Consider the following 25,552-nt stretch of genomic DNA (forward strand, 5'->3'; position numbering starts at 1 on the left):
TTGGCTTTGAGAACCAATTCTGTGGTGCTCCTTGGTAAGAGTAGATTCTGGACCACAGAAAGGATAACTACCAGTTTATAAACAAAGATGAGTCAAGTATGGTGGCCCATGCCTGCAATCCCAGAAACTTGGGAACCTGAGGCAGGAGGAGTACAAGTTCAAGAGCAGCCAGGACAATTTAGCAAGACCCAGTCTCAAAATAAAAAATAAAAAGGGATAGGGATGTAGCTCAGACATAGAACTCCACTGTGTTCCATCCCTAATACCACTAAAGGGGGGGCAATTAAAATCGGTATTGCCCCTGTGTTTCAAATTGTTATATACACATATACAACATATACCCACACCCACCCACACACACACACGTAATTGTGGGTGTAAATATACACCAAAAACATAACTCTCTCTCTAAGCATAACAGTACCAATAGCCAAAAGACACACCTGTGACACAGGCAGGATGGAATCTCCATCTTCCACTGGTAGAAGCTATGAAGAGGTACTCAATTTGCAGAACTAACCAAGAAACTGCTTTTTTTGTTGTCTAAAGTAAGGAAATATTCTGTGGAACTGAAACAGAGATCCTTTAAAATTAAAAGCAACTTTCTGATAACTACTTTTCTGCCTCCAAAACTTGTTCATGAGGAGAATGAAAACAAAACCTACCCCGTGGCACCAAGGAGGCCGAGCTTGACCTGTTCTCTGGCTGGCCCAGGCTAGCTAACTCTACACATGGATGTCACCTGGCTCTGGTTGCTATAAACTGTAACCATTTCTGTAGAACCAGGGGAGAAACCATCTAACTGCTTCTCCCCATTTGGCCAAACTGCATAAAATCCAGTTTTCCTTTTTCACATGTTTGCTTATTTCTTATGGTGGCCAGCCAGGATCCAGGCTAGTTGCCAGGGTTGGTTGCTAGGAACAGAATTCTTTCATAATTGATCTTTTCTGTGTAAAGAATGAAAAACAAGAGCAAAATTAAACAAAAAAAACTTGACAGTTTAAGAAATACACAGCTTTAACAAGTCAATTAATCTGAAATACCATTAAAAAACAACAACAACAACAAGGGAAAAATCCCAAAGATTCATGAAATCCAGGCAGGAACTCTGGGACCTATGTGGATGATGCAGTAAAGGTGATCCAGAGAGAAGTGGGAAGCTCTAAACCCGTATTCTAGAATGTCAAGCTGCTTGAACCAAACCAAGCTATCACAACTCGTGTGTGTGTGTGTGTGTGTGTGTGTGTGTGTGTGTGTAAACACAGGCATATGTGTGGGGGAAGTAGGCTGCTGGTGGGAATCTAATTTACCACGGGACTAGATCTGTTTGTTTTAAATACTGGCAAAGCCAAGAAAGGTGAGGTAGGCAAGCCCTAAAGGTTGCCTCCTTCCAGCTTCCTTATCAAGTGATATTTACAATGAAAAGAAGTCATAGGGGATTTGCAAACAGTCACAAGGGAAAATAAGAAACAAATTTTAAGTTTAGTAAATCTTCATGCTCTGTTATTTCAGGTAGTCTAAGGCAAATATAATCATGTTCAATGGCTAGCCTTCAGGAGACATGATCCTGAGGACACACAGGAAATCCTAGAGGGTTCTTAATGTTAGTTAACACATCCTTTTGTAGATGTTTAGATTGAACTATTCGAGGTCCTTGCCCTTGTCACCTCTGGAATATGGTCTCATGATCAGAATCCTTCAAATAGAAACTATTATTCTTGGATATTATGCAGGTTTCCCACTCTATAGAATTGACTTGTACATATATACACACATATCACACTTTATACAGAAGCATTTTTCATATACTATAGATAATACAGCACTTAAGTAATGGTCTCTGCAAAATAATTTAAAAACACTTATACAAATGCCAGTACCTAAAAATAGTAAATTCCCAATGAGTCAATTTCAGTTTTCAAAAGGCCTGCTGGGCCGGGAATGTAGCTCAGTGGTAGAGCACCTGCCTGGTATGTGTGAGGCCCTGCACTGGATCCTTAGCACCAGAAAAAGAATAAACAGTTCAAATCAGGCCTATTTCCACCAACTTCTTATGACTCCAGCTGCCATTCACTTATGATCCCTTTCTTCAGAAGCCAGCGACAATGTCAAAGTGACATGGAAACCAGAGACAAATGGCATAGCAAAACACAGGTGTCCAAAGTCACCAAAAATCCAAAGATAATCATAGTCTTAAAATCCAAACAACTGAGGCAAACTCAACACCCTTTTAAGAAAATGCAACTTTGAAGAAAATATAATAATAGCAAAGTACTTATATGACAAACATTCACACATTTCCTGCAAGATTCACGGCAGAAGAGACGATGAGTGGGGACGGGCAAGAAGAGACCTCAGACACCCATCATCATTTCTGGCAGCTGATAGAAGATGCATGCCTGGCTTTGGAAAATCGTTTTTTGACAGGTAAAGGTGGGGAGCAGGGTCTTCTGACAGAAAGGACAAGAAAAGGCACTGGGAAACAATGACTCTTCCAAGTTCCAAAGTCTCCTGACATACGGAGAACAGAGCTAGTATGAGTGTACAGAAAGGGCCCTCAGCGTAGGACACCATGGAGACAGTCTAAAGAGAAGTCTACTGATGCAAAATAGGAGGCTCTGGGGCAAATTCAAAGTTGGTGTGAGCTGGAGGGGGGACACACAGTGGAGGGCAGGCCCGCACCAAGTTATGCCCTGATAATATAGAGGGCGGTGGTTTTCAGGCTGTGCCTAAACCCGAGTTACCCCATTTTGAAAAGCAGCAATGTGCCATGAGCTACTCCACTTTGAATACAAGTGCCAAGGAAGAAAGACTCTATACCTTGTTTATATAAGTAAATAACTGCATCTGCCCAACACAACGACAAAGCACAAACTGATAAATCATTTATGCATGTTAACTTATCAAGCTGAATCAAGGAGTACCTTGACACATGGACATCCCAAATCATATCAGAAACCAGACACAGAAGCTTATCAAACTAATTATTCCAAAAATTCTCACAGTGTGGAAAGACACAAACGTGTCTGGTCTACATTGAAAGCAGAACATAAAACATAGGCACGTGACGCTTTAGGAAAAGACGACAATGAGAAGGCTCTGCAGCAACGCATGAGTACACGGGAGACGGGAGACTCTTCTAGGCTAGAAGTAGGAGCTGGAGCTAGGAACAGGTATTTGAGGCATTCTGGAAGAACTCGTGGAAGAGCCAAAGATGAGAATGGCAGTGTACACTGGTACATTCATACTTAGGCTACACAGTCTGCCTTTCCCATTAACAGGATCTGTGACTTTGATCCTGTGTTTCCTTATCTATAAAGTAAAGCTAGTAGACACCAAGACTGCTCAAGGCCCTTGCAGCATTGAAGTTTCGCCATTCCAAGGTTCTAAGGCCTAAAACTGTGTTGACTGATTCACGGCACAGGCAGGAAGTCAAGAGGTGCACTGTTGGAATAAGGCTACTGCACACATCTGTGGGATCACAGATGCTTCAAAACTGATTTTAAGTTGACAGAGTTCCTAATTTTGGCTTAACTGTTTTCTTGACTGCAACAAAACTAGTGGAAAGAGCAAAATCTATGACATCAAGGAGACTGTAAGAATCCACATCTGCCAAGAGACCTTGAGCGACTTACTTATTTAATCCATAAAAGAGAGGCACTCACTGGGTACCCTGTGTGGGTGGCAGCTTCTGTATGGATGGTTCCACAGAATACCTTCTCTCACGGCTTTTATCTTTCTGCTTTCCTTCACTGCTGCTGTCATGCAAGATATTTTATTTTAAAAGAAAGAATTCATTAGCCTTATCTGTAGTATCTGTAGATTTCTATAATAAGGAATATTCCAAGAAAAATTATAAGACTCACAAAGCTGCTGGCCAACTCAAATAGATGTTTTTTTAAAAATCCTTCTGAAATTTCTCTGACTCAGAGCTACTGTCCCCTCAGTAGGTCCACTAGCTGTCTCACCGGCAGGACACTCACACTCAGAGTGCCCACAATCTAACTCACGACCCCCCGGCCCAGACCCAGAGCACAGCTCCTCCAGGTTCCCCAGGTTGAAGAACATGCTCACTCTCTGTCCAGGTGTTAGTGTCAGGAACCCGCAGATCCTTCTTGGTGCCTCCTTTTCTTTCACAAACTGGTAGCCAGTCCTGTCCTGTCACTTTGCTTTCCAAAATCTCTCATCAATAAGTCTGTTCCTCTCTGTTGCCTCCCTCTTCCGGCTACCTTACCTCTCCCATGGACAATGGCCACACCCTGACTCCTCTCCGTCCAGCCTCTCGTTCCACCGCCTCACCACCACCCATTTTCCAGAGGGCCCAGAGACAGCATCAGAAAAAAAAGACCAACAAGCAAAAGCAATCACCTTCTATATTAGACAGCTCTCCTTCACCACAACAAGCTGCCTGGGCTAATTAGCTCAGAGGTCTATTTGGCATGAGGTTTGGAGTTTTCAGTCCATGATGACTGGCCGTACGGCTTGTCTGTGGCGAGGTAGCGCATCATGGGAGAAGCAGGTGGCAAAATAAAACCTCTCACCTCGTGGCCAGGAAGAGAGGGAGGAAGGGAGAGAGGGGGAGGGGGAGAGAGGGGAGGGGGGGAGAGAGGAGAGAGAGAGATTAGGCTCTACCACTAAGGTTTCACCACCCCCTAAATGGGCCTAAGGGGCCTAAAGGCTAAAGAGGCTCACCTTCCCAGGCCTCCACCTCCTTCACCTAACTACTATTCACACATGAGATCCTGGACCTGAAAGTACTACCTTTAGAAAAATGCCACTAACTGGTCTGGAGTCAATCAGAAGTCCTACTATGACACTCGCACACCACCTGTGAGGCACTCAGTATATCCAGTTTAAACAATGTCTGCTTCGGTACCAGACTGAAAGCTGGGAAAAACATGTTTACCTTGTTAACAGATGTTTCCCCTACACACAGCACCTCCTCCATGTGAAAGACTGAGAGAGAGTACAGGATTCAACTGCAAAAGGACCCGTCCATCTGCTGATCTGTAAAACCTCATTTAGTGGACTTTTGAACACAGCAGGGTATATGCCCTACCTTGCCTTAGAATTTCTATCTAACTTTTATTCTGGTTATTTGTTCTTTTTTTATTCAATATATGCTTTAAATCTCCTACCAACTGGAACTTATGAATGCCTTAGGAGAGCTTACACTAGAAGTGTGGAATCTTCCAGCACACAGGAAAAAGGAATCCAACACAGGGTGGGGGGGGGGGGGGGACAGGGTAAGAAGGAACTATTATTAACTAAGCACAGTAAAGGAAGACAGTACGAAAGTCAGTTCAAATTCTCCACAAATTTCTCTTAAATTGCCCTACAGGTTTAGGATACCTGGTCTTCTATGTACAATCTTATATAGAGTAATACACTGAAGTTTGAGTATCACTGAGCTACAATTGAGTAAAGAGAAAGCAAAATGTAGATCAAGGAGCACTCGAATCCTTCTGTCTTTAAGAGGCTGTCAGGTGAAAGAAAGAGAGAACAGCAATCCAAAGTGATCTCCTGGCCTGTGGGGTTATCAATATTGTTACACGATGAAACTCCTTCAACCATGATAGAGGCCCACAGACTGACATGTCTGTACAGGTGGACTGCACTAGCACAGGGCCTAGCACAGAGCAGGTGTAGGATTTAAATCTGTGGTTTGTTAACTTGAAACCACACACGGGCTGTTCTGAAAAGCTACAGAAAAGAACAAAGTCAGCTGCTCCTGGTCTTCTTGGTGTAAAAGGAGAGCCTGCTCCTTGTTGCTCTTCCTGCCACCTCACTCGACTCAGGACACAGGCCCAAGAACAAGAAAAGGGGAAATGTCTTTTTCCACACGAAATGTCTAAGAACATACAGGGAACAGGAAAATGACCAAATGGGCAAAATGAGGGACTGGGGATTGATCCCCTGGTGGGACCAAAATATTTACAGGTGTCTAAGCCAGAAGATAAAACCCCCATGTCAGAAGCTAATGGGCAGTGGACCCAGCTTTAGAGAATCCTATGCTCTTTAGTATTTGACTTCGAAGACTTTGTGAGCACCCAGATATTCCACATCTAAACCTTTTTCCCTGTGCCAACACCATTTTCTAACCAACTGTCTCCAACCTGCCTTTCTCCCATCAAGCCAAGCACAAATGATACAAGCTCAAGAATGGCTTTCTTTATAGATGGCAGTAAAAGATGAATGGTCCCGAGGGTCTCCAACGCATCAAGGATGTGATCTACAGACTTCCATGTAAAGCAGAATTTAGGGACAACAGAACTACCTATAGCCTTAAATAAAGGGTAAACCATTCTTATATTCTTCACTTAAATATACTCAACTAAATAAGATACATTAAAAAGTCCCCTCTCTTAATTTTGTTTAATAAAATCACCACAAAAATCCTCTCTGACAACAATCCTTATTCTACTTTAAGAATGTATATGAATATACTGATAATAAGCTGTTGAAAGGAATACACTGAGCCAGACAAAGAATAACTGCTTTTCCAACAATATTTTAAGAATACTGAGATGGGCAGGGGTAGTAGGCCTTGATCTACAGCCGTATTCCACAGAGTTATATTTTGTCACTCAATTATACAAAATATTTCTCACATGGAATATTATATTTTGAAGATGAAGTAAAATATAATTTTTGCCTAGCATATATAAATCATAAAAAAACTTTCCAATGAGAGAAAATAAGAATATGTGCCTTTTCGAGAGTATAAACTGGTTCAATTACTTTGGACAAGAATTTAGCTATATCAATGAGACTAAATGCATATCTTACCTCACAGCACAGCATTTCTGCCCCTGCATATACAACTAAGTAAGTACCTAAACTCACAAAACATGTGCAGAATGTCCACAGCAGCTTTACTCACACAGCCATAAACTATCCACAACCTTCATCTACAACTGAGGAAATAAAACACAAATTGTGGTATATTCATATAATGAATATGCAAAGTAAAAATAATTTTAAAAGAACGACCTTACATACAACAACATGGACGGAATTTCAGAGTGAAAGAAGGCTAAGAAAGATTTCCATTTTCTTCTTACCACTTTTATAGGCACCACTTCCATCTCCCTGGCAAAGACCAGACCAACTGCTGTGGTCTGTCTGTTCCTGATGGGCTCGTAATCCTTTCTAATTCAGTTCACCTGGCTGCCCTGCGATCTCAGCTCTTTGACAAGCTCAAAACAAACAAACAAACAAACAAACCTACCCTTTTTTTGTACATATTATCTGACTTTTTCTCCCCATGGCCTTATACAGTCTAAGTGAAATGACACATCAGAAAACACTATGAAATGACTGAAAATGAAAATGTATCAAGAGTTTTGGGGGATACAACCAATTTGGTGATTAGAGGATAACTTACACTTTTAATGCTTCCATGAGAAAAATAGAAAAGTCAAAAATCAATATTCTAAGCTTAAGAAGCTGGAAAGGAAACAGAAAAATAAATCCAAAGCAGTAGGAAAAAAATTTGTAACTAAATATTACTAAAGCAAATCCAGAAATACATAAAAATGATAATGCATCATGTGCAGTGAGATACATCCCAGAAATGCAAAGTTGCTTCACCATTCTAAAAAGCCAATATGACCTACTGTGCTAATAAAACAAAGAAGAAAAACCACACCATCAATTCAACAGGTGCAGGAAAAGCATTTGAAAAAATAAACACCCATTATAATTAAATAAAAAGATAAGCCAACTTCCAGGAACTTTTCCAACTTGACAAGGAACATTTATATAAAAGCCACAACTATCACAATGGTTAATGACAAAAGGACACATGCCTTTCTTTCCCCCAAGACTGCAAAACAGTCACCACTTCCATTCAATGGGAGGGCCTTAACAGGGCAGTATTGAAAGGAAAAGAAATAAGATGACTGCCTGTTGGAATGGAAAAGTAAAAAAGAATCCTGCCAATGCCAAGTGTTGGCGAGGATATGGAACAACTAAGAATGCTCTCACACAGCCTGGAGGAAGTGAAACATGACACAATCACTTCCAAAAGCAGTTTGGCAGTTTCTTAAAAAGTTACATCCACAATATATGACCCATATTTTCCACTCTAAGTATTTACCTAAAAGAAACTGAAACAAATAAATACCCACACAAAGAATAGATGTAGCTGCTTTATTTATCACAGCCCCAAAGTGACAACTTAAATGGCTATCTACAGGAGAATGCATAAACAAATTGTGCACATTCATACAACTGAATACCACTAATCAACGAAAAGGAATAAGCAACTGCTATGTACAACATGGCCGAACTCCAGAAAATACTACGCTGAGTAAAAGAAGCTAGATGCTGGAGAGGACTTACTGTATGGTTTCATGTATTTTAAATGCTTTAGAACACATATACTAGATCTAAAATGCTAGAGGGCAGAAAAGCATGTGGCTGGCTTGGAGATCTGATATAAAGGGCACAAGAGAACTTTTCTGGTGGTGATGAAAATATCCAGTACCGAAAAAGGCAAACCAGGAGCTGCAGGCTGCCCGCCTGTCTGGGTAAATAAAGTTTCAGTACCCATTTATGTGCCATGTATGGCTGCTTTCACACTACACGGGCAGAACTCAGTAGGTCTAACAGAGTCGGGATGGCCTGCCAAGTCTGAAATACTATTTGGCCCATTATGTAAAAAACTTACACCTGTTCTAGGTCTCACTCTTATTTGAGGTCATGGGGTCACAGGATTGTATGACTACGTCAAAATGCAACATCCATTAAATGGACATATTTCCTATATGTAGAATGACATCTCAATAACATAGATTTAAAAGGAAAAAGTACCTTGAAGAGGGAAAATCATGATGTAAAGACAAAATATTAGTCCCAGTAATTAGTTAAAAATTACAAAAATAAAAGCTGTGACATGAAAAGGTGAAGAATAAATAACTGTGGCAAGAAAATTATTTTTGAACTGAAGGTATAAGAGTTCCTGAAATCCTTTATCTGCTTAAAAACAGATCCTCCTAAAAGAATTTAAAAGAACTCTCCTCCTCAGGAGCAATTCTCAACTTCTCTTCTTAGAGAAGCCTACACCACATAGACACTGTCACAGAAATATTAAGCAAACCCCAAATTCTAATTACCTCCCTCAGTTACAGTTCCTTGTAACCATCTGTATACATTCCTATTTAAATCTGGTTTCAATTTTCTTGCAAATCTGTCTTCTGTCAACTTAATTTGCGGGCCCTCAATCACAAAATCTAAATAAAAGAGTTTTTTTCCCTCTCCAGTAGACAAAAACATGAGGCTAAAGAACACTGGGCTTACCAACTAACCTTAATAACATATACAGTTGTTGAGAGCCACAGCCGAAGGGGCTCCAGCAAACTTTCAGACTGCCAGCTGATGATTGGCTCACAGCGGCCCCAGCAACACCTAGCTGATTGGCTCCTCTGTGGAGATGCTCATTGAGCTGTTTCCCTGCCCTTTCAGACTACCAGCTGATGATTGGCTCACAGCAGCCCCAGCAACATCTAGCAACATCTAGCTGATTGGCTCCTCTGCGGTGATGCTCATTGGGCTGTTTCCCTGCCCTTTCAGACCACGGAGCTACTCATTGGGGGACTTTTTTGGCTCCGCCCATGCAACCCAGCCAATCGGCCTCAAGAGCAGGAGGATTGTGGGAAGAAGAGGTTGTTGGGTGTGTGGCTTGTGGGAAGCCAGTGGTGGCAGTTGGGCTCTGAGGGTTTTTTCCTGAGGAGCTGTTTTGTTTATCTTGTGTGGTTCTAAAAATAAAGTTAGTTTATTTTGACAAGTGGCTCCTGAATTGTGCCCAGCCAGACTGCGGCATTACAGTACACTGTTATATATTATTTTTTAACCAGAATATTACTTTTGTTACTGTAAATTTGATTGGAAAATATGGTTTAGATTAGTCCAAGCCTGTTAAAGGCACGACACTCAGTTCCAATGTGGACGGTACTTACTCTCTTTCTCTCATCACCCCTTCTCAGAACCTCCCACTTCCTTTCCCTTCTACTGGCCCCAAGGGTAGGAACACATTCACGCAGATGAGCTTCTCATAATGTTCCACCACAGAGGGAAGAAAGAAGGAATCTCCACTTATACCTAATCCTCATCTCAAAATAGGTTCTGTAAGTAAATTCCTACTTTCAAAGTCTCATTTTTAATAGGAACTTTTGTAAAGTAGTGAGTTTTATATCACCATATTTAATTATTTTCATATTGTCATTTTAAGGCAATATAATCCATAATGATTTAAAAACAAACGCAGAAAAAAAAGAACTTCAGGGGAAATTTGTTCCCACTTAATCATAAACCTTTACTAAAAACGTATTATGAAAAACCTGGAGAAAGTTGTTCGACATCAAATATGTGGTTTCCAATCATCAGCAAGTGCCCCCAAATAACTGACACTGGACTGAAAAGTTTCACATGGTAACTGATAAGTCGCTCAACATTGACCGGGTGCCACGCTGAAAACTGAAGTTCAGTCATGGCATATGTACAGAACCTTGGATTCCAAGTCCACATTCATTGGCCCACGCTTATTTGCTATTAAAACCACATGTTGGCACTGAATCCTTTTATGGTTCATTTGAAACAAACATGCAGAAAATTGTGGGAAACCAACAGAGCCCTAGAAGTCTGTCAAAGGCAAGACACTCCATTCCAACACAACCCCAGGTTGTGAAGCCTAAACTAAGCCTATCTGTGGTTAAAAAGAAGTCTGCTTCATTAAAAAAACCTCCATTGCAGCTGGAATGAGAATGAAACTGCCTACCAATAAACAAGTTTTTATTTTTATCCCAGAAATTAGAAAACATGGATCTGATTACTTGTTTAATGAGAAACTGTATTACAAAACTTTAATGATATCTTCAATGAGTAGTATATTTAAAAGTAACAGAAATATATTTAAAAGTACTAATTTAACAAAAAACTAAAGCATATATCAAACTAGTAAAGTGATCTTAATACAAAGGATTCTTTCAAAGATCCTTAAGGAAAAAACAATCATCTCAAAATACCCTACGCCAGAAACTATCTTCAACATTCGTTTCAGACAACCTTGTAAGTATTTGAAAGCAAATTTGCAAAGGTTTGAATGTATTCTCCAACATTCACAAAGGGAAACTCAATCCTCCATGTGGCAGAATTGGGAGGTGGGCCTCCTAAGAGAAGGTACATGGGCCATGAAGGTGGAGCCCCCTAAAGGAATTAATACCATTAACTCCTTATCTCAGGAGAGAGCTCCTTATAAAAGAACACATCAAGCCTCTCCTGATTTCTTGTGTCTGAGCACACTCTTTCTCCTTCTACCTTCCACCTTGGGAAAAAGTAGGAAGAAGACCCTTGCCAACTGCCAGCCCCTCAATAATGGACTTCTCAGTCTCCAGAACCGTAAGAAAAAAGATTTCTGTTCATTATAAGTTACCCAGTCTGTGATATTCTGCTATAGCAGCACAAAATGGAAGTTTCCCCTGACAATTCGGAATTCTAAATAGCAGACCACTATTGATTAAGACCAAAATCAATGAAGTGCTCTGGGTACTGAGGAACAAGAAAGTAAAAAAAAAAAAAAAAAAATTCTCCAAGAAAATTCTTTAAAATTTTAAAGTCAACTTTCACCACTGTTTCCACCACCCTGAACATCAAACCTACTTCACCTCTCATTCCCTCTAATTACTCTGTGCACCCTTCCCTCACCCCAATTGGCATGCAATTTAAATCAGCAACCTTTAAAAGACCTCCACAATTTGTCAAACATTATGATTTATAAATTAGTGGAAGAGATGCAAATATCCAACTAACTATCAGCACTCCTTAACAATGTGCCCAAGCACCAAGAGAGGAGGTGGCTGGGGGAGACCCTTCCAAGAAGAGGTCATGTCCAAGTTCAACCACGATGCCTAGGTTCTCCTAATGCTACAAACAATAAGAAAATACTCAAAATAGAGAGAATGGTATCAACTTTGGTATGCATCATAATCATCTGTAAGACTTGTCAAAATACAGATTCTGGACCCTGTCCTGAGATTTCCCACCTAGTCAGAGCCTGTGGATTTGCATTTTTATCAAACTCCCAGGTAATCCTGGTGCTGTTCATACAGGGACCACATTTTGAGGACCACTGGCATAAGCAGATATGCATTGACTATTTGGAGAACCCTAGTTAAGTTTCCTGTGGTTGGAATACAGCTTGGTATTAATTTATAGTAATTTTTTTTCTTTCTTACAAAATGTTTCTATTATGTAAGTTTAGTTTTTTGTTTGTTTTCCTTTTTTAAGGTGGGCTATCTTCACCTTAGAGATCAGGACTACTGGAATAAAAAGCAGAATTGTTGTTAAAGGCCTAAAAAAGCATGGGTAACAAAACAGATAACTGGGATCACATCAAACTAAAAGCTGCACAGTAAATGAAACAAAAGAACAAAGACATAAACTACAGAATGGAAGTAAATACTTGCAAACTGTGCGCCTGATAAGAGGTTAACATCCACAATTTATAAGGAGCTCCACTCGATAGCAAAAACACAACCCTATTTTAAAAATAGGCAAAGAAACTGAACAGACAGTTCTCAAAAGAAGACAAATGTCTAACAGGTACATGAAAAAAATGTTCAACATCACTAATCATCAAGGAAATGCACATCAAAACCACAATAAGATACCAATCAAACCTGTTAAAATGGCTACTACCAAAAGAACAAAAGACGACAGGTGTTGGAGACAATGTGGACAACCTGGAACTCTTGGATTTTAATGGGGGAAATGTAAGTACAACCTTTATGGAAAGCAATATGGAGGTTCCTCAAAAAATTGAACAGAGAACTACCATAACATCCAGTAATTCTAATAAATTTAGAATTAATTTCCAAAGGAAGTAAAATAAGTCTGTTGAGCTTCCATGTTAACTGCAGTACATTCACAATAGCCAAAATATGGAATCTACCACAAAGTGTCCATCAAGGAAAGAATTTAAAGAAAATGTAGTATCACACACAGTAGAACACTGGTCAGCCTTTAAAAAGAAAATTCTATCACTTGCAACAATTTGGATGAACCTAGAGGACACTGTATTAAGGGAAATAAACCAGGAACAGAAAGATAAATACTGCATGATCTTATTCTTACATAGAGTCTTTAAAAAGTCAAATTCACAAAAGCAGAGAGTAGATTGGTGGCTGCAGGAGTTGGGAAACATCTGAGAAATATTGGGGAGTTTACTGGTCAACTAATATGAAAGTTCAATTAGATAAGAGGATAAAATTCTAGGGATCTATTGTATAACAATGATTATAATTTATAATAATGTATTATATTCTTGGGAATTTACAAGAGTAGATATTAAGTATTTTTCACCATGAAAAATACAAATGTGAGGTAATATATGTCAATTAGGTTGATTTAACCATTCCCCAAAGTACTCCATTTCAAAACATCGTGTCATACACAATAAATATCAGCAATTTTTATTTGTTAATTAAGGTAATTGTTTTTAAGCTTCAGAAAAAGAAATAGAGGCTCTGACAAGTTTTATTCTGATTACAATTTAAGTCCATTTGGGCTGCTATAATGAAATATTGAGTAGTTAATAAATAACACAAATTTATTTTGGACAGTTCTGTATGACGAGGAAAATAAGGTACTGTCAGATTCAGTGTCTGGCAGTGGTCCTCACAAAGGAGGGTCCCTGGCCTCTCTTATGAGGACACTAATCCCAACACAGAGGCTCTACCCTCGTGACCTAACAACCTCACAAAGGACACACCTTCTAACCTCATGGGTTAGTCTTTCAACACAAGGATGGGGTGAAGGGACACAAACATGCAGACCACAGTCATTATATAAAATACTTCAAAACATGAAAGAAAATGTCTTCAAATCTGAGGGGATTTGTTAAACAAAATGTAAAACTTTCAGCTGGACATGGTGGCGAACACCTGTTATCTCAGTGGCTCCAAAGGCTGAGACAGAAGTATCGCAGGTTCAAAGCCAGCCTCAGCAACTTAGTGAGGACCTAAGCAAGTCAGTGAGACCCTGTCTCTAAATAAAATACAAAATTGGGCTGGGGATGTGGCTTAGTGTTGGCCCCTGAGTTCAATTCCTGGTACAAAAAAAAAAAAAAAAAAAGTGAAACTTTCATAAAGAAATTATCTTCTGTTTACATGTAAGAGTTCAAAAAGGTCAACGAATCCTGCTGCTGTATATGAAGTTAGGATGCAATTATTGAAATATATTAACAACAGAAGGGAGATCAGTAGAGAAAGAGGATAGGGGAGGAAAGAAGAGGGTGAAAGAGAAAGTACTTGGGAATGAACATAAATTAGGTCATGTGCAAATTTGTCATGATGAATCTATTATGTATAATTAGAATAGACCAATAAATTTTTTTTAAAAAAGGAAAGAAAGCCATATAAAAATTCAAGTGGTTTATAATACCTCACACGTAGTATAATAACTATACAAAACAGTTTAAACAAAGAAAACTAAAATGTTGGCAAGACACTGGAACCCTCACACACTGCTGGTGGGTCTGTAAATGGTGCAGCCACTGTGGAAGAGAGAGTGGTGCTTCCTCACAAAGTTAAGAACAGAAGTACTGCACAACCCAGCGATCCCACTTACAGGTGTATCTTCAGGTGAACTGAAAGCAGAGACTCCAACAGATCTTGCACACCAGTGTTCAAAGCAATAGTGTTCACAATGGTCAGAAGCTTAAGATAATCCAAATGGCCATCAACACATGCATGGATAACAAAATGTGGTGCATCCATACCATGGAATATGATTCAGCTATAAGAAGTTATGTTATAGGGGCTGTGGCTGTGGCTCAGTGGTAGAGTGCTTGCCTAGCATGTGTAAGGCACTGGGTTTGATTTGCAGAACCGCATACAAATAAATAAAATAAAGGTTCTTTGACAACCAAAAAATATTTTCGAAAAAGAAGTTATGTTACAAACTAGAACACTGGATGAACTTTAAAACACTGGCTGAGTGAAATAAGCTAGACACAGAGCACAAATATTGCTTTATTTATTTCCTTATATGAAATACCAAAACCAGAAAAATTTGGAAAGAAAGTAGATTAGAAGTTACTAGGGATTGGGGTAAGGAGGGATTGTTGCTTAATAGTAGTAACAGAGTTTGTGTTTAAAGTGATGAAAAAGTTTTGGAACTAGTGGTAATAGTTGTACAATACTATGAATATAATTAATGCTACTGAATTACCCACTTATATTTTTTAATGGCAAAATTTGTTATTATACATTCTACCAGCAAAACAGTTTTAGGTTCAATGAAAGTTTATTCTCAATTTTATGTCTAAAAGCCCACTAAAGAGTAAACTGCTGTCTTCAGCCAGACACCGTGGCATCTGCCTGAAGTTCCAGCTACATGGCAGGAGCACTGTTTGAGCCCAGGAGTTCAAGACCAAGAGTTCAAGACCAACTTGGGCAACATATGGAGACGCTTCTCAGAAAAAAGGTTAAACAGTTATCATCAGTACCTTGATTTTAGTTTAGATAAGCCCTTAAATTATGAAGATGTGTCTTATTATTTTTTTGTTTTTGTCAATAGTACTTATAAGGTCACAAAGAAAAACTGCTAATGGGAGACTGGACAATAGTTTTAACCAAATTTAGTCAAAGTGACTACTTTTGACTATTCAAAAGACTATTTTTATAATAAAATATATATACATAAAGTATATAAACTTTTTATATTATGCACAACATATAAGCTCATTAACAAACTAAAGTGTAAGAATACTAGATAAGTGGAGTTTGTTTCATAGAGAAATCATCTAATTTCATCTCCCCAATCATGAAAAATCAACTGCCTAGTGAAGCACAAGACGTGTTCTGCTGGGACAACAAAGACCAGCAGGGCGTATCACCAAATGGCAGGCTTCCCTGTGATTTTTCAAGTCCTTAAACATAGTATGAATTTCCAGATGCATATGCCCTTCCTTGCTTCTGGCACCCCTCAGCTTTCAGTACTTTTGATAGTTAAGAGGGGAAAAAAAAAACAACAACAACAATAAAAGCAAGAAAAGAAGCAATAACACTGGACCCAAATGACAGAATGAGGCTCCCGATGTGCTGGAAATCTCCAGCAAGCCATGCCCTCTGATGCTCTTTACTAACTTCCATTCTATAAACATTAACCTGATTTAGGTGATGCCACCTCTAGTTTTCTTTCCTCAAAATTAAGCTGGTGGTGGCCCAGCTTTTACTCTGGCACACAGAAAACATCAGTGTGAAGTGGAATTTCTAAGTACAGCAAAAGTCACACTGAAAGGGAGGGTCACTAAAATTTATCAATCTAAAACCCCTTCTATCCTTAACACACAAACTTGCTGTCTTAAAATACTAATAAAGAGTTTGGTTCCACAGTGTTGATTAAATTACATAATCATGTCACTGGTTAGATCTCACGTTACTCTTGGAGAACCACCTTAGGGGGAAAAATATGATGATCCATTTGATCCTGTTTTTATATTACAACAACAGGGCTGGGGTAGGTAGCTCAGGGTAAGAACACTTGCCTAGCATGTGGAAGCAAAGCCCTGAGTTACATCTCCAGCCCTGAAAAGAAGGGGAGGGGAATCACAGCAATACCCTAATTGATGGGAAAAAACTCTTTCCCTAAATTTTTTTAATGTGGTGCTGATTGAACTCAGGGCCTCACACGCGCTAGGCGAGTGTTCTACCACTGAGTCACAACCCCAGCCCTTCCCTAAAATTTTTTTTTTTTAAACAAGCAATTGAACCCAGGAGTGCTTCAACACCGAACCACATCCCCAGCCATTTTTATTTTCTATTTTGATACAGGGTATCACTAAGTTGCTTAGGGCCTCACTAAATTGCTGAGGCTGGCTCTGAACTTGTAATCCTCCTGCTTCAGTCTCCCCAGTGGCTGGGATTATAGGCATGCACCACCACATCCAGCATCCTTCCCGAAGCTTAACCCAGTTTACCCAAACTTCTCACCACCCTGAAAACACCAAAGATAGGCATGAGAACCCAAAAGATTTAATGAGCCTGAAAATTATTATTTGGAGGGAGTGTGAGGGAGATGATTTGGAAATACTTGTTGCCAAGTATAAATTTTAGTTTCTAGAAAACTATTACCATTGATTAGTAAAGAATCTCAGGGGTTTAGCAAGTGATTCCACTGTTATAAAAACCACAAAATCTTCTTTTTGGTGACAAAATCTTTTTAAGTTTCTTAATATTACAGAACAAAATGTTGATGAGCTTACGGGGATTCTTTGATCTTAAAACAATCTAGTTTCTTTCTTTTTTCTTTTAATAATTTAGTTGCAGATGGACACAATACCTTTATTTATTTGTTTGTTTGTTTGTTTTTATGTAGTGCTGAAGATCAAACCTAGTGCCTCATAAATGCTTAGGCAAGTGTCTACCACCAAGCCATAACCCCAGCCCCCATAACTCATCTTCTTGATATTAATATTTTAATTTTTATCATGGTTCATCTGATAAACAAAAAGTTCTAAAATATACAAAACTGCAAAGTTCTGCATCTAGCAACAGATTACCCAAGATTTTCACCTATAAGATGGTCAATAAGTTCCATGACCAAGAGAGAGATGAGATACAATGATCTTAAAATATTTTATTTATTATTTCATTCATTCATTCATTGGTGCTGGGGATTGAACCCAGGGGTACTTAACCACTGAGCCACGTACCCAGCTCTGTTTTATATCTTATTTAGAGACAGGGTCTCACTGAGTTGTTTAGGGCCTCACTGAGTTGTTTAGGGCCTCGCTAAGTTGCTGAGGCTGGCTTTGAACTTGCAGTTCTCCTGCCTCAGCCTCCCAAGCCACTGGGATTATAGGCTACCACCACACCAGCTAAAAGTATTTTTAAAAAGTATTAGTGCATAAAGAATCCTGAACACAAGAATACAAGAATCCAACAGAGCATGGCATGGATCGTGCACACAGATGTGGAAGGCACATTCAGTGATCAGAGGTTACTACAGAGCACACCAGCCCAGTAGCATTCACCCAGGCTGCACAAGACAGCTAGTGGAAACTCAAAGTCAGCCCACACCTGAGATTGATTAATTCTCCTACAAAACTAGAAGTAAAACATGAGAACGGGCATGTGAACTAACACTTCTGAGCAGAAAAGGGCAAAGTTTTATCTTAGATATGAGGTTCAAGAGCCTTTTCAATTACAACTCACCATGGCAGGCTGTCCCCCAAGATTCCCCACTCTGCTGTGCATGCCCTCGGTAATCCTGCCCCCTCACATGAGGAGAGGACTGTGTAAAGAATGGAACCCAGTCCTGTGACTATTAACAAAAGTGGAGGGACTGTGCGGATGTAATTAAGGTCCTCAATGAGTTGATTCCAAGTTTATCAAAAGGTACTTTTTTGCGCCTGTTTTGCGCCCATGCTCCCCGCCCCCCCGCCCCCACTCTGGGATGCTCTACCACAGATCTATATCCGCAGCCCTTTTTAAAATTTTGTCTTGGAACAGAGTCTCACTAAATTGCTAAAGCTGTCCTCGAATCTATGATCCTCCTGCCTCCCAAGCAGCTGGGATTACAGGTGTGTACCACTGTGCCCAGCCAATCCTGTCTTCTTCCTAAGGCAAGTCTTTAGCAGGGTGTGAGAGACTCTCTTGCTGGCTTTGAAGAAGAAAACTGCTCTTTTGTGAAAGGGCTTATGGAGAGGACCTGAGAGCAGCCAGCCACCCATCGGCCAACAAGAAAAGAGGGTCCTCACCATACAGCCACAGGAAATGAGATCTGCCAGTGGTTGTGAGTCTGGAAGAGGACCTGGAGCCTCCCTGAGTTTGCAGCCCCAGCCATCATCCTGACTGCAAAGGACTCGGCCCCAGTGTGCCTGGAGTGCGACTGGTCTACACTGCGATGAGCTCATAAACATGGGCTGTTTTAAGCCACTAAATTTTCGGTAATTCATTATACAGCAATAGAACAAGGAATACGGTCAACCAAAGAGCCTCCAGATATTCCCTAAGTGATGCTGATATCACCCAGTACTTTAGAGAAGTTAGTCATTTTAATGCAGTGGAAAGTGTAGGACTCCAAATAAATCATCCCGACTAACTGTTAAGTTTCCGAAACCTTATAGTATCTTCTGACTCAGCATGAATTTTATCATCCTGAAGACATCTGATCCAGCCACTTTGTTTTCTGTTTTCTAGTCCAGATTCAGAGAGGGAGCTGCCCTCTGTAGGCTCAAAGAGCTCCTGAAAGCAGACGAGGAGCCGAGCCCAAAATTTTAACTTCTTGGCTGGCCCAAGTGGTCTCTTTTTACAGATAATAGCAGCTAAAGTGAACTACGGAAGGAGGAAGAGTATCTCTTCTCTCTGCTACTTCATTAAAATGCCTACAAAACAAATACTGCATGTTTTAGAATGTGGGCTTTAAAGCAGCTACAGTCACGTGTCGCCTATCACCAGGATATGTTCTGAGAAGTGCATCATGCAGCAATTTCATCACTGCACAAAAATCAGAGTGCTTTCGACAAACCTAGATGGTATCACCTCCTGCACTCCTAGGCTATATGGCACACCCTACTGCTCCTAGGCTCCGAACCTGTTCAGCACGTACTGAATACTGAGGGCAATCATGACACGATGTTAAGTATCCACGTGTCTAAAATCTGTCTAAACAGGTGTTGTAGTTTGGATCTGAAATATTGCCCAAGGACCATGTACTGAGGGCTTGGTCCCTAGCCTATGGCACTATTGGGAGGTGCTGGAACCTTTTAGGAGGTGAGCCTAGGAGAAGGAAACTGGGTCGCAGGGGCATGCCCTCAAAGGACATATTGGAACCCCAGGCTCTTCCTCTCTTTTTCATTTCCCAAGTGCCATGAGGTAAGCAGCCTGCTCCACTGCACGTAGCCCGTGCTATGAAATGCTGCCTTGCACAGGCCCAGAAGCAATGGGACCAACAGAGCATGGACGTAAACCATAATCAAAATAAACCTTTCCCTTTTTTGAGTGGATTACCTCAGGTATTTTGTTACATTAACACAAGACTGACTAATATAACAGGTTTGTTTGCATCAGCATCACCATAGACACGTAATACACTATATTACAACACTATGACTGGTAGAATGTGACTAGTCAACAGGACATTTTCAGCTCCCTGATAATCTTCAGGAAACACCACAATACACATGGTTCCTCATTAACCAAAACATCATGCAACTGTATATGAAAAGATTTGAAAACCGGAAGCAGCACTAAAGATGCCCATGGTAACTAGAGCACAGAACTACTACATTATAATAATGTCTCCCAAACCTTTAAAGCAGCAGTTTTTCAACCAAGGGCAACTCTAGTCACTATTCAGAGGGAGGTGACATCTAGTGGGTGTGGGATTGCCAGGGATGCTGCTAAACCTCTGGCAATGCACAGGGCATCCCCTCTGCTCAGAATGACCAGGCTCATAAGCCCTGCTTGAAGGCCTCAGTTACCCCTTTCATGCTTAATGGCCTCTCGCAACAGTGAGCTACAATGGGACTTGGCCCAACAGTTTCTCTTGAAGCCAAAGGTCTCTCTAACCTCAATAATTTTGGCATGGGCTTTGATCATTTGGAGCAGTAGGGGGCTTGAACTTAAGCTAATTTTTTTTCTTCTCTTCTTTTCAGCAAATAACAGCATGATTCCAATAGTATAGAACCGTCTAAACAGCTCGATGTTATTTTGATAGGTGAAACCCAGTCAGACCTAATTTTAACAAGCATGTTATACACTGATCAAAATGTGATGACCAGGGAGGGGCTAGTGGAACACGAGCGTGCAGAACACGAAGCTGAGAATCACCGCTTAGTCTAAACCACTAGCAGCAAATACCACATGGACTGTGGCCCAAGTGAGGAAGGTATCAAAACAACAGGAAGTGGCGGCAATTCTGGTGATCTGAAGAGCACAGCTTTGTCTAAAAAGGCAACTGCCTCCCACTCAAGCCAACTCTGCCAACAGACAGATTCTCGGGCTTTCCAAGAAAACTTGGATAAGTGGGATTGTATATGAAACCACTCAATTTTAACATGTTGGCTTATACTATTAAAAAATTATGTGATTCGACATCTTGGACCACCTCTCTGAAATTCATGGTCTAGAAATTACAAGGGCAAATGAAGACACTCCAAATAGGCTGAATCAAGACAAACCACGTATCAGAGAGAGGAGGAGACACACCTGGAGAAAGCTAAATAAGGCTTTGAACACATCCAGAAAGTTTCAAGGGGGATACTAGCAACGTCCTTGTCATCATCACAACAATAACAATAAATCAAAACAAGCATTTATATAGGTCTGTGTTTCCGGCACTGTCCTAAGCACCTTATGTATGAACATATGAAATTTTTCCAGCAACCCGATGAGGTAGGTACTGTTATTAGTCTCATCTCAAAGATGAAGAAAATAAGATAGGACAGCTTAAATAACTTGCCTAAGGCCACACAGCTGGAGTTGAGATTTGAACCCAGACAAGCTACCTGCAGCCCCAACCACCAACTAGCAAAATTCTCACCCTTATGTCTGCAGGCATTTAGTTACACATCTCTCATCATTGGCACCGACAGATAAAATCCGTTTCATCAACTAAGTTCTTAATGGCAACACCTAAACAAGAAAAGACTAAACGAATGTTTTAAAAGACTGAGAGGGTACTCTGCCTGAACATGTATGGAACGGAAAGCATTTTAAAGATAAAAATGTTAGCCCTTGCTCTCTAGAAATCACGCTGGCCTCACAGGAGTCAGTCCTCCTCAGTCAGTTAAGTTTGGGCTTCTGCTTACCTAAGAGCACTGACAGACCACGCAGATGTCGCACTCTGTGGCACTTCAGCCAAAAGTGGCACACAAGACTGCTGGTCAGGCCCTCCAAACAGAGCGGCAACTGCAGCCAACAATTCTAAGGATAACCAAAGAGTGATGGCATGAATCTGTCCCACACGTTGGCAGTATTATCACTAAAATTCCTTAAACATATGTATTCAAAATCAATAGCAACTTAGCAAGCAAAATTATACTGCACATTTTACTTCATTATAAAATAAGAGACCCTGTTAAAGGTGATTCAAGAAAATGAGTAGTTTTGAGTTAAATTAAAAATGAAAAGCCAATTTTCACCTTAATAGGAGCTCTGCTATTTGCTCTTCTTCATAAGTTGTATTTTCATTTCATTTTGCAATCAAATGTCTTCAGGAAAAAATGAATTCTGTTGATTCTTACTAGTCAGAAATCAGTCCAGTGTTACAAACGTGTATAGATTTTACTTAGGGATGAAAAGAAAGTTTTTACTCTCAAACCGGCTTAGAAATCCAAACAAACTAATTTTTAAATTTTAAACTGTGTTGGGAAAGGCATATGCACACCCAGAAGCAAAAATACAGATTAACAAGTGAATTTAACAAGATACTAAAATACAATGCACATGTGTTAGCAATCATTTTGAAGCACTAAAAATATCAGTACTAATCCACCTCTCTTTAATATATGCTACAGACTTAAACATTTATATTTCCTACTTCTTTCCAGTAAATAATACTGTTCCCCCCCAAAAAAAATTGTTAAACTAACAAAAATGCATAAATCCCAGGAGGATAGATACACATCCTCATTTGGTTTCATGTCTTAAGAACAAACAAAGAAACAAACAAGGCTTAGCAACAACAAAACCAAAGGATTCTTTATGTAAGCAGTTAGATTTTAATGGTTTAAAAGTGTTAACGATAAACAGGAAAAGACCACCTAAAGTATTATGCAGAGAAATTTTACTGGCAACTAATCTATTGTTTGCTTTAGAAAAGAATGAAGTTCAAATAATATTACCAATGTCAATATAACAAAAATCTGGTCATTACAAAAGATCTCCCAAATTGTAGTCAATGGCCTACTCGCTTAATATAATATTGGTAATGGCTGTATTCCAGTATTAAAAAAAAAAGAAGAAACCTACCCTAGACGTCTACTGGAGTTCACTATAACAGGATTTGAGCTATAATTAAATTTGATTAGTTTGGTTCAAACCTCAAGTTCAAAAGAATTATCAGCATGAATGGATGAAAAGCCCTTTTACACGGGCATTTTGAAAATATGAAAAAGGCTGACACAGCTAGCATCAAAGACTTGAAAAGCAATTGACCCTTCCCAGAGCAAAGGAGAAATGCTAACAGCTGAACCTCAGATGCTGCGTACAAAGAAAATACAGTTCCAGATGGTTCAAAAGCATGGTAGTTTATTAAATATTAAATACTATTATTTTTAACTGGATTTTTCGAGGTACAACCAAATGTGTCATCTACAAAACGTGAAAAAGAAGTCCAATTCTACACTCCCCTCCCGAAAACCTGAAGTGAATAAATACTCTTTTTCAAAACCCATCAGCAGCATGAGAAAGCTGCTCAAGGAGAGTACACATTATACTACCAGGGAGTTGAGGACAACCAAATAAGCATGATATTTAATTAAAAAAAAAAAAAACCCTATCACCCAAAAGTTCACACAATGGAACATAACATCATTTGGAAACATTTAACTCTTGCTGTATAAAAACATGCACCCTTGCATGCGCATACACACAATTGGTACACCCCTTGAATCACATTATATGTTTGGCACATTAGAAAGAAAGAAAAACAAAGTCAACCAGCTTGCATATGTGGCCTACAGAAATGTGTTAGTAACTGAGAGTCAACCCAGGTCTTAGAAGCAGTTAAAAAATACTAATAATGGAATTTACAATCAAAAGTTTGCTATAAGTACATATACATATGAAAAAATGGGCATACAGATTCATGCAAATTAAGTGTACATATAATGTTCAAGCATATATGTAGCATATAATAAGTGTATATGTGTGTGTACAGAGTCATGTACACACACACACACAAAACCAATGGTCCCTTTTCAACAAAATAAAGTTGGTTAACTCAGTTTATATCCCCTGAATTCTTAGAGGGCACTTTAAAGTGAGTTTTTAGGTTATGATTTTTCCCTTGTTACTGGGCTATGTACCATACACCTTGGGATGCAGGGCGGGCAGAGACATTTTCATGAGATGGAAATATTCTGCGCCAAATGAAGCAGGTGTGAGATATCTCAAGAGATGAAAGCAATTCTCCAAATAACAATGTCATCCTGTAATGCTCTCTTGACATGTACAATTTTGCTGTTCCTTTCTTTGAGATTTCGTACAAAGCACAGTGTTTGTAATCTTGCCTACCAAAGATGAGGAGTCTGATTGGAGCTCATTTCTGAGGATAAAGTCGGTGGAACTGTGATTTCACTTAAAATGGGTAAGAAATCCAGCTGTAGTGGAATGGTTGATTAAATGCTCTTTTATTAAAGCATTTTCCTTATGAGCAAAATCATTCTTGATTTAATCTTTTATTTCAACTTTAAAATAATTCAGTGTGATACGTTAGTGAAAAAAATTTCATGAAGAAATTAATCATACATTGTTTTCCTTTTTGTTCATTAAAAGTATCATGGTGAAGGTGACAATGATATGTCTTTCAGGAATCCATCATTACATTAACAAAAATTCACAATATCACAGAAACTTTCAGTAGAGAAGATTCACTACTAATATCAACAGATTTTGTAATAATATTGAACATATTTCATTTTTTCCTGATTCATTTCTCAAATGGTTATAGAATTTAAATTCATCTCTATTTCAAAACAGAGCAATGGGTTTTGTTTTTGTTTTTGTTTTTTTGACAGTGCTGATAATCAAACCCAGAAGGGCCTTGCATGTACTAGACAAGCACTCTAACACTGAGCTAACCCTTAGCTCCACAAGAAAATCTTGGTATTGTCTAGTCCGATGGTTCTTATACTTTAACATGCATCAGAATCACCTGCAAGGTATAAAAACACAAATTCTGAGCCCCATTCCAGAGATTCTGATTCAGAAGATCTGAAGTAGGCCTTCAAATTCAGTCTCTGACAAGTTCCCAGATAATGCTGCTGCTGTTGGTCCAGGCATTACACTTTGAAAACTAGTAGGTAGATGATGTTTTCATTCTCTGGAAAGACTTTTGGATATTAGAATTAAAGAGAAGTTGATGTAAAATAGAGCCTGGGTCTTAGAGATTACCTACTCTAAATTTCAACAAACATTTTTCAGTAAAGAGCCAGATAGTAGTTTAGATTTCTGCAAGCCATACAGTCTCTGTCACAACTACTCAGCCATGGTATTTAGTGTGATGGCAGGCAGACATAAAGAAGAGAGAGTAGCTGAATGTCAATAAAGCTTTATTATAAAAATTAGGTCTCATCTGGATTTGGCCCATTGGTCATAGTTTACCAACCATTTTTTTAAATATTTTTATTAGTTATTAATGGACCTTTGTCTATATACGGTGCTGAGAATTGAACCCAGTGCCTCAAACATACTAGGCAAGTGTTCTACCACTGAGACACAACCCCAGCCCGTACCAACCATTTTTAAATGAGGAAATCTACACATAGAATGAATGAAAAGCTTCAGAAGGCATAAGACAGTAAAGTGCATAATCACAAACA

At 39.4% G+C, this 25,552-nt stretch overlaps 1 protein-coding gene across 6 annotated transcripts in view; it reads right to left on the reverse strand.

Moving 5' to 3' along the window:
* Positions 1 to 25,552, reverse strand: part of Slc25a26 (solute carrier family 25 member 26) — a 138,369-nt gene that overhangs the window by 48,511 nt on the left and 64,306 nt on the right. For 2 of the 6 annotated variants that reach the window (XM_077109089.1, XM_077109095.1), the window contains one exon: positions 21,818 to 21,932. The exons of the other annotated variants lie outside the window; for them this stretch is intronic. In XM_077109089.1, coding sequence (XP_076965204.1) covers positions 21,818 to 21,932 — 115 coding nt within the window. The remainder of the gene's footprint in view (positions 1 to 21,817; positions 21,933 to 25,552) is intronic. 6 annotated transcript variants of the gene reach the window in all.

The sequence above is a fragment of the Callospermophilus lateralis genome, chromosome 1 (assembly GCF_048772815.1).
Source record: "Callospermophilus lateralis isolate mCalLat2 chromosome 1, mCalLat2.hap1, whole genome shotgun sequence".
In the NCBI taxonomy this organism is placed as follows: Eukaryota; Metazoa; Chordata; class Mammalia; order Rodentia; family Sciuridae; genus Callospermophilus; species Callospermophilus lateralis.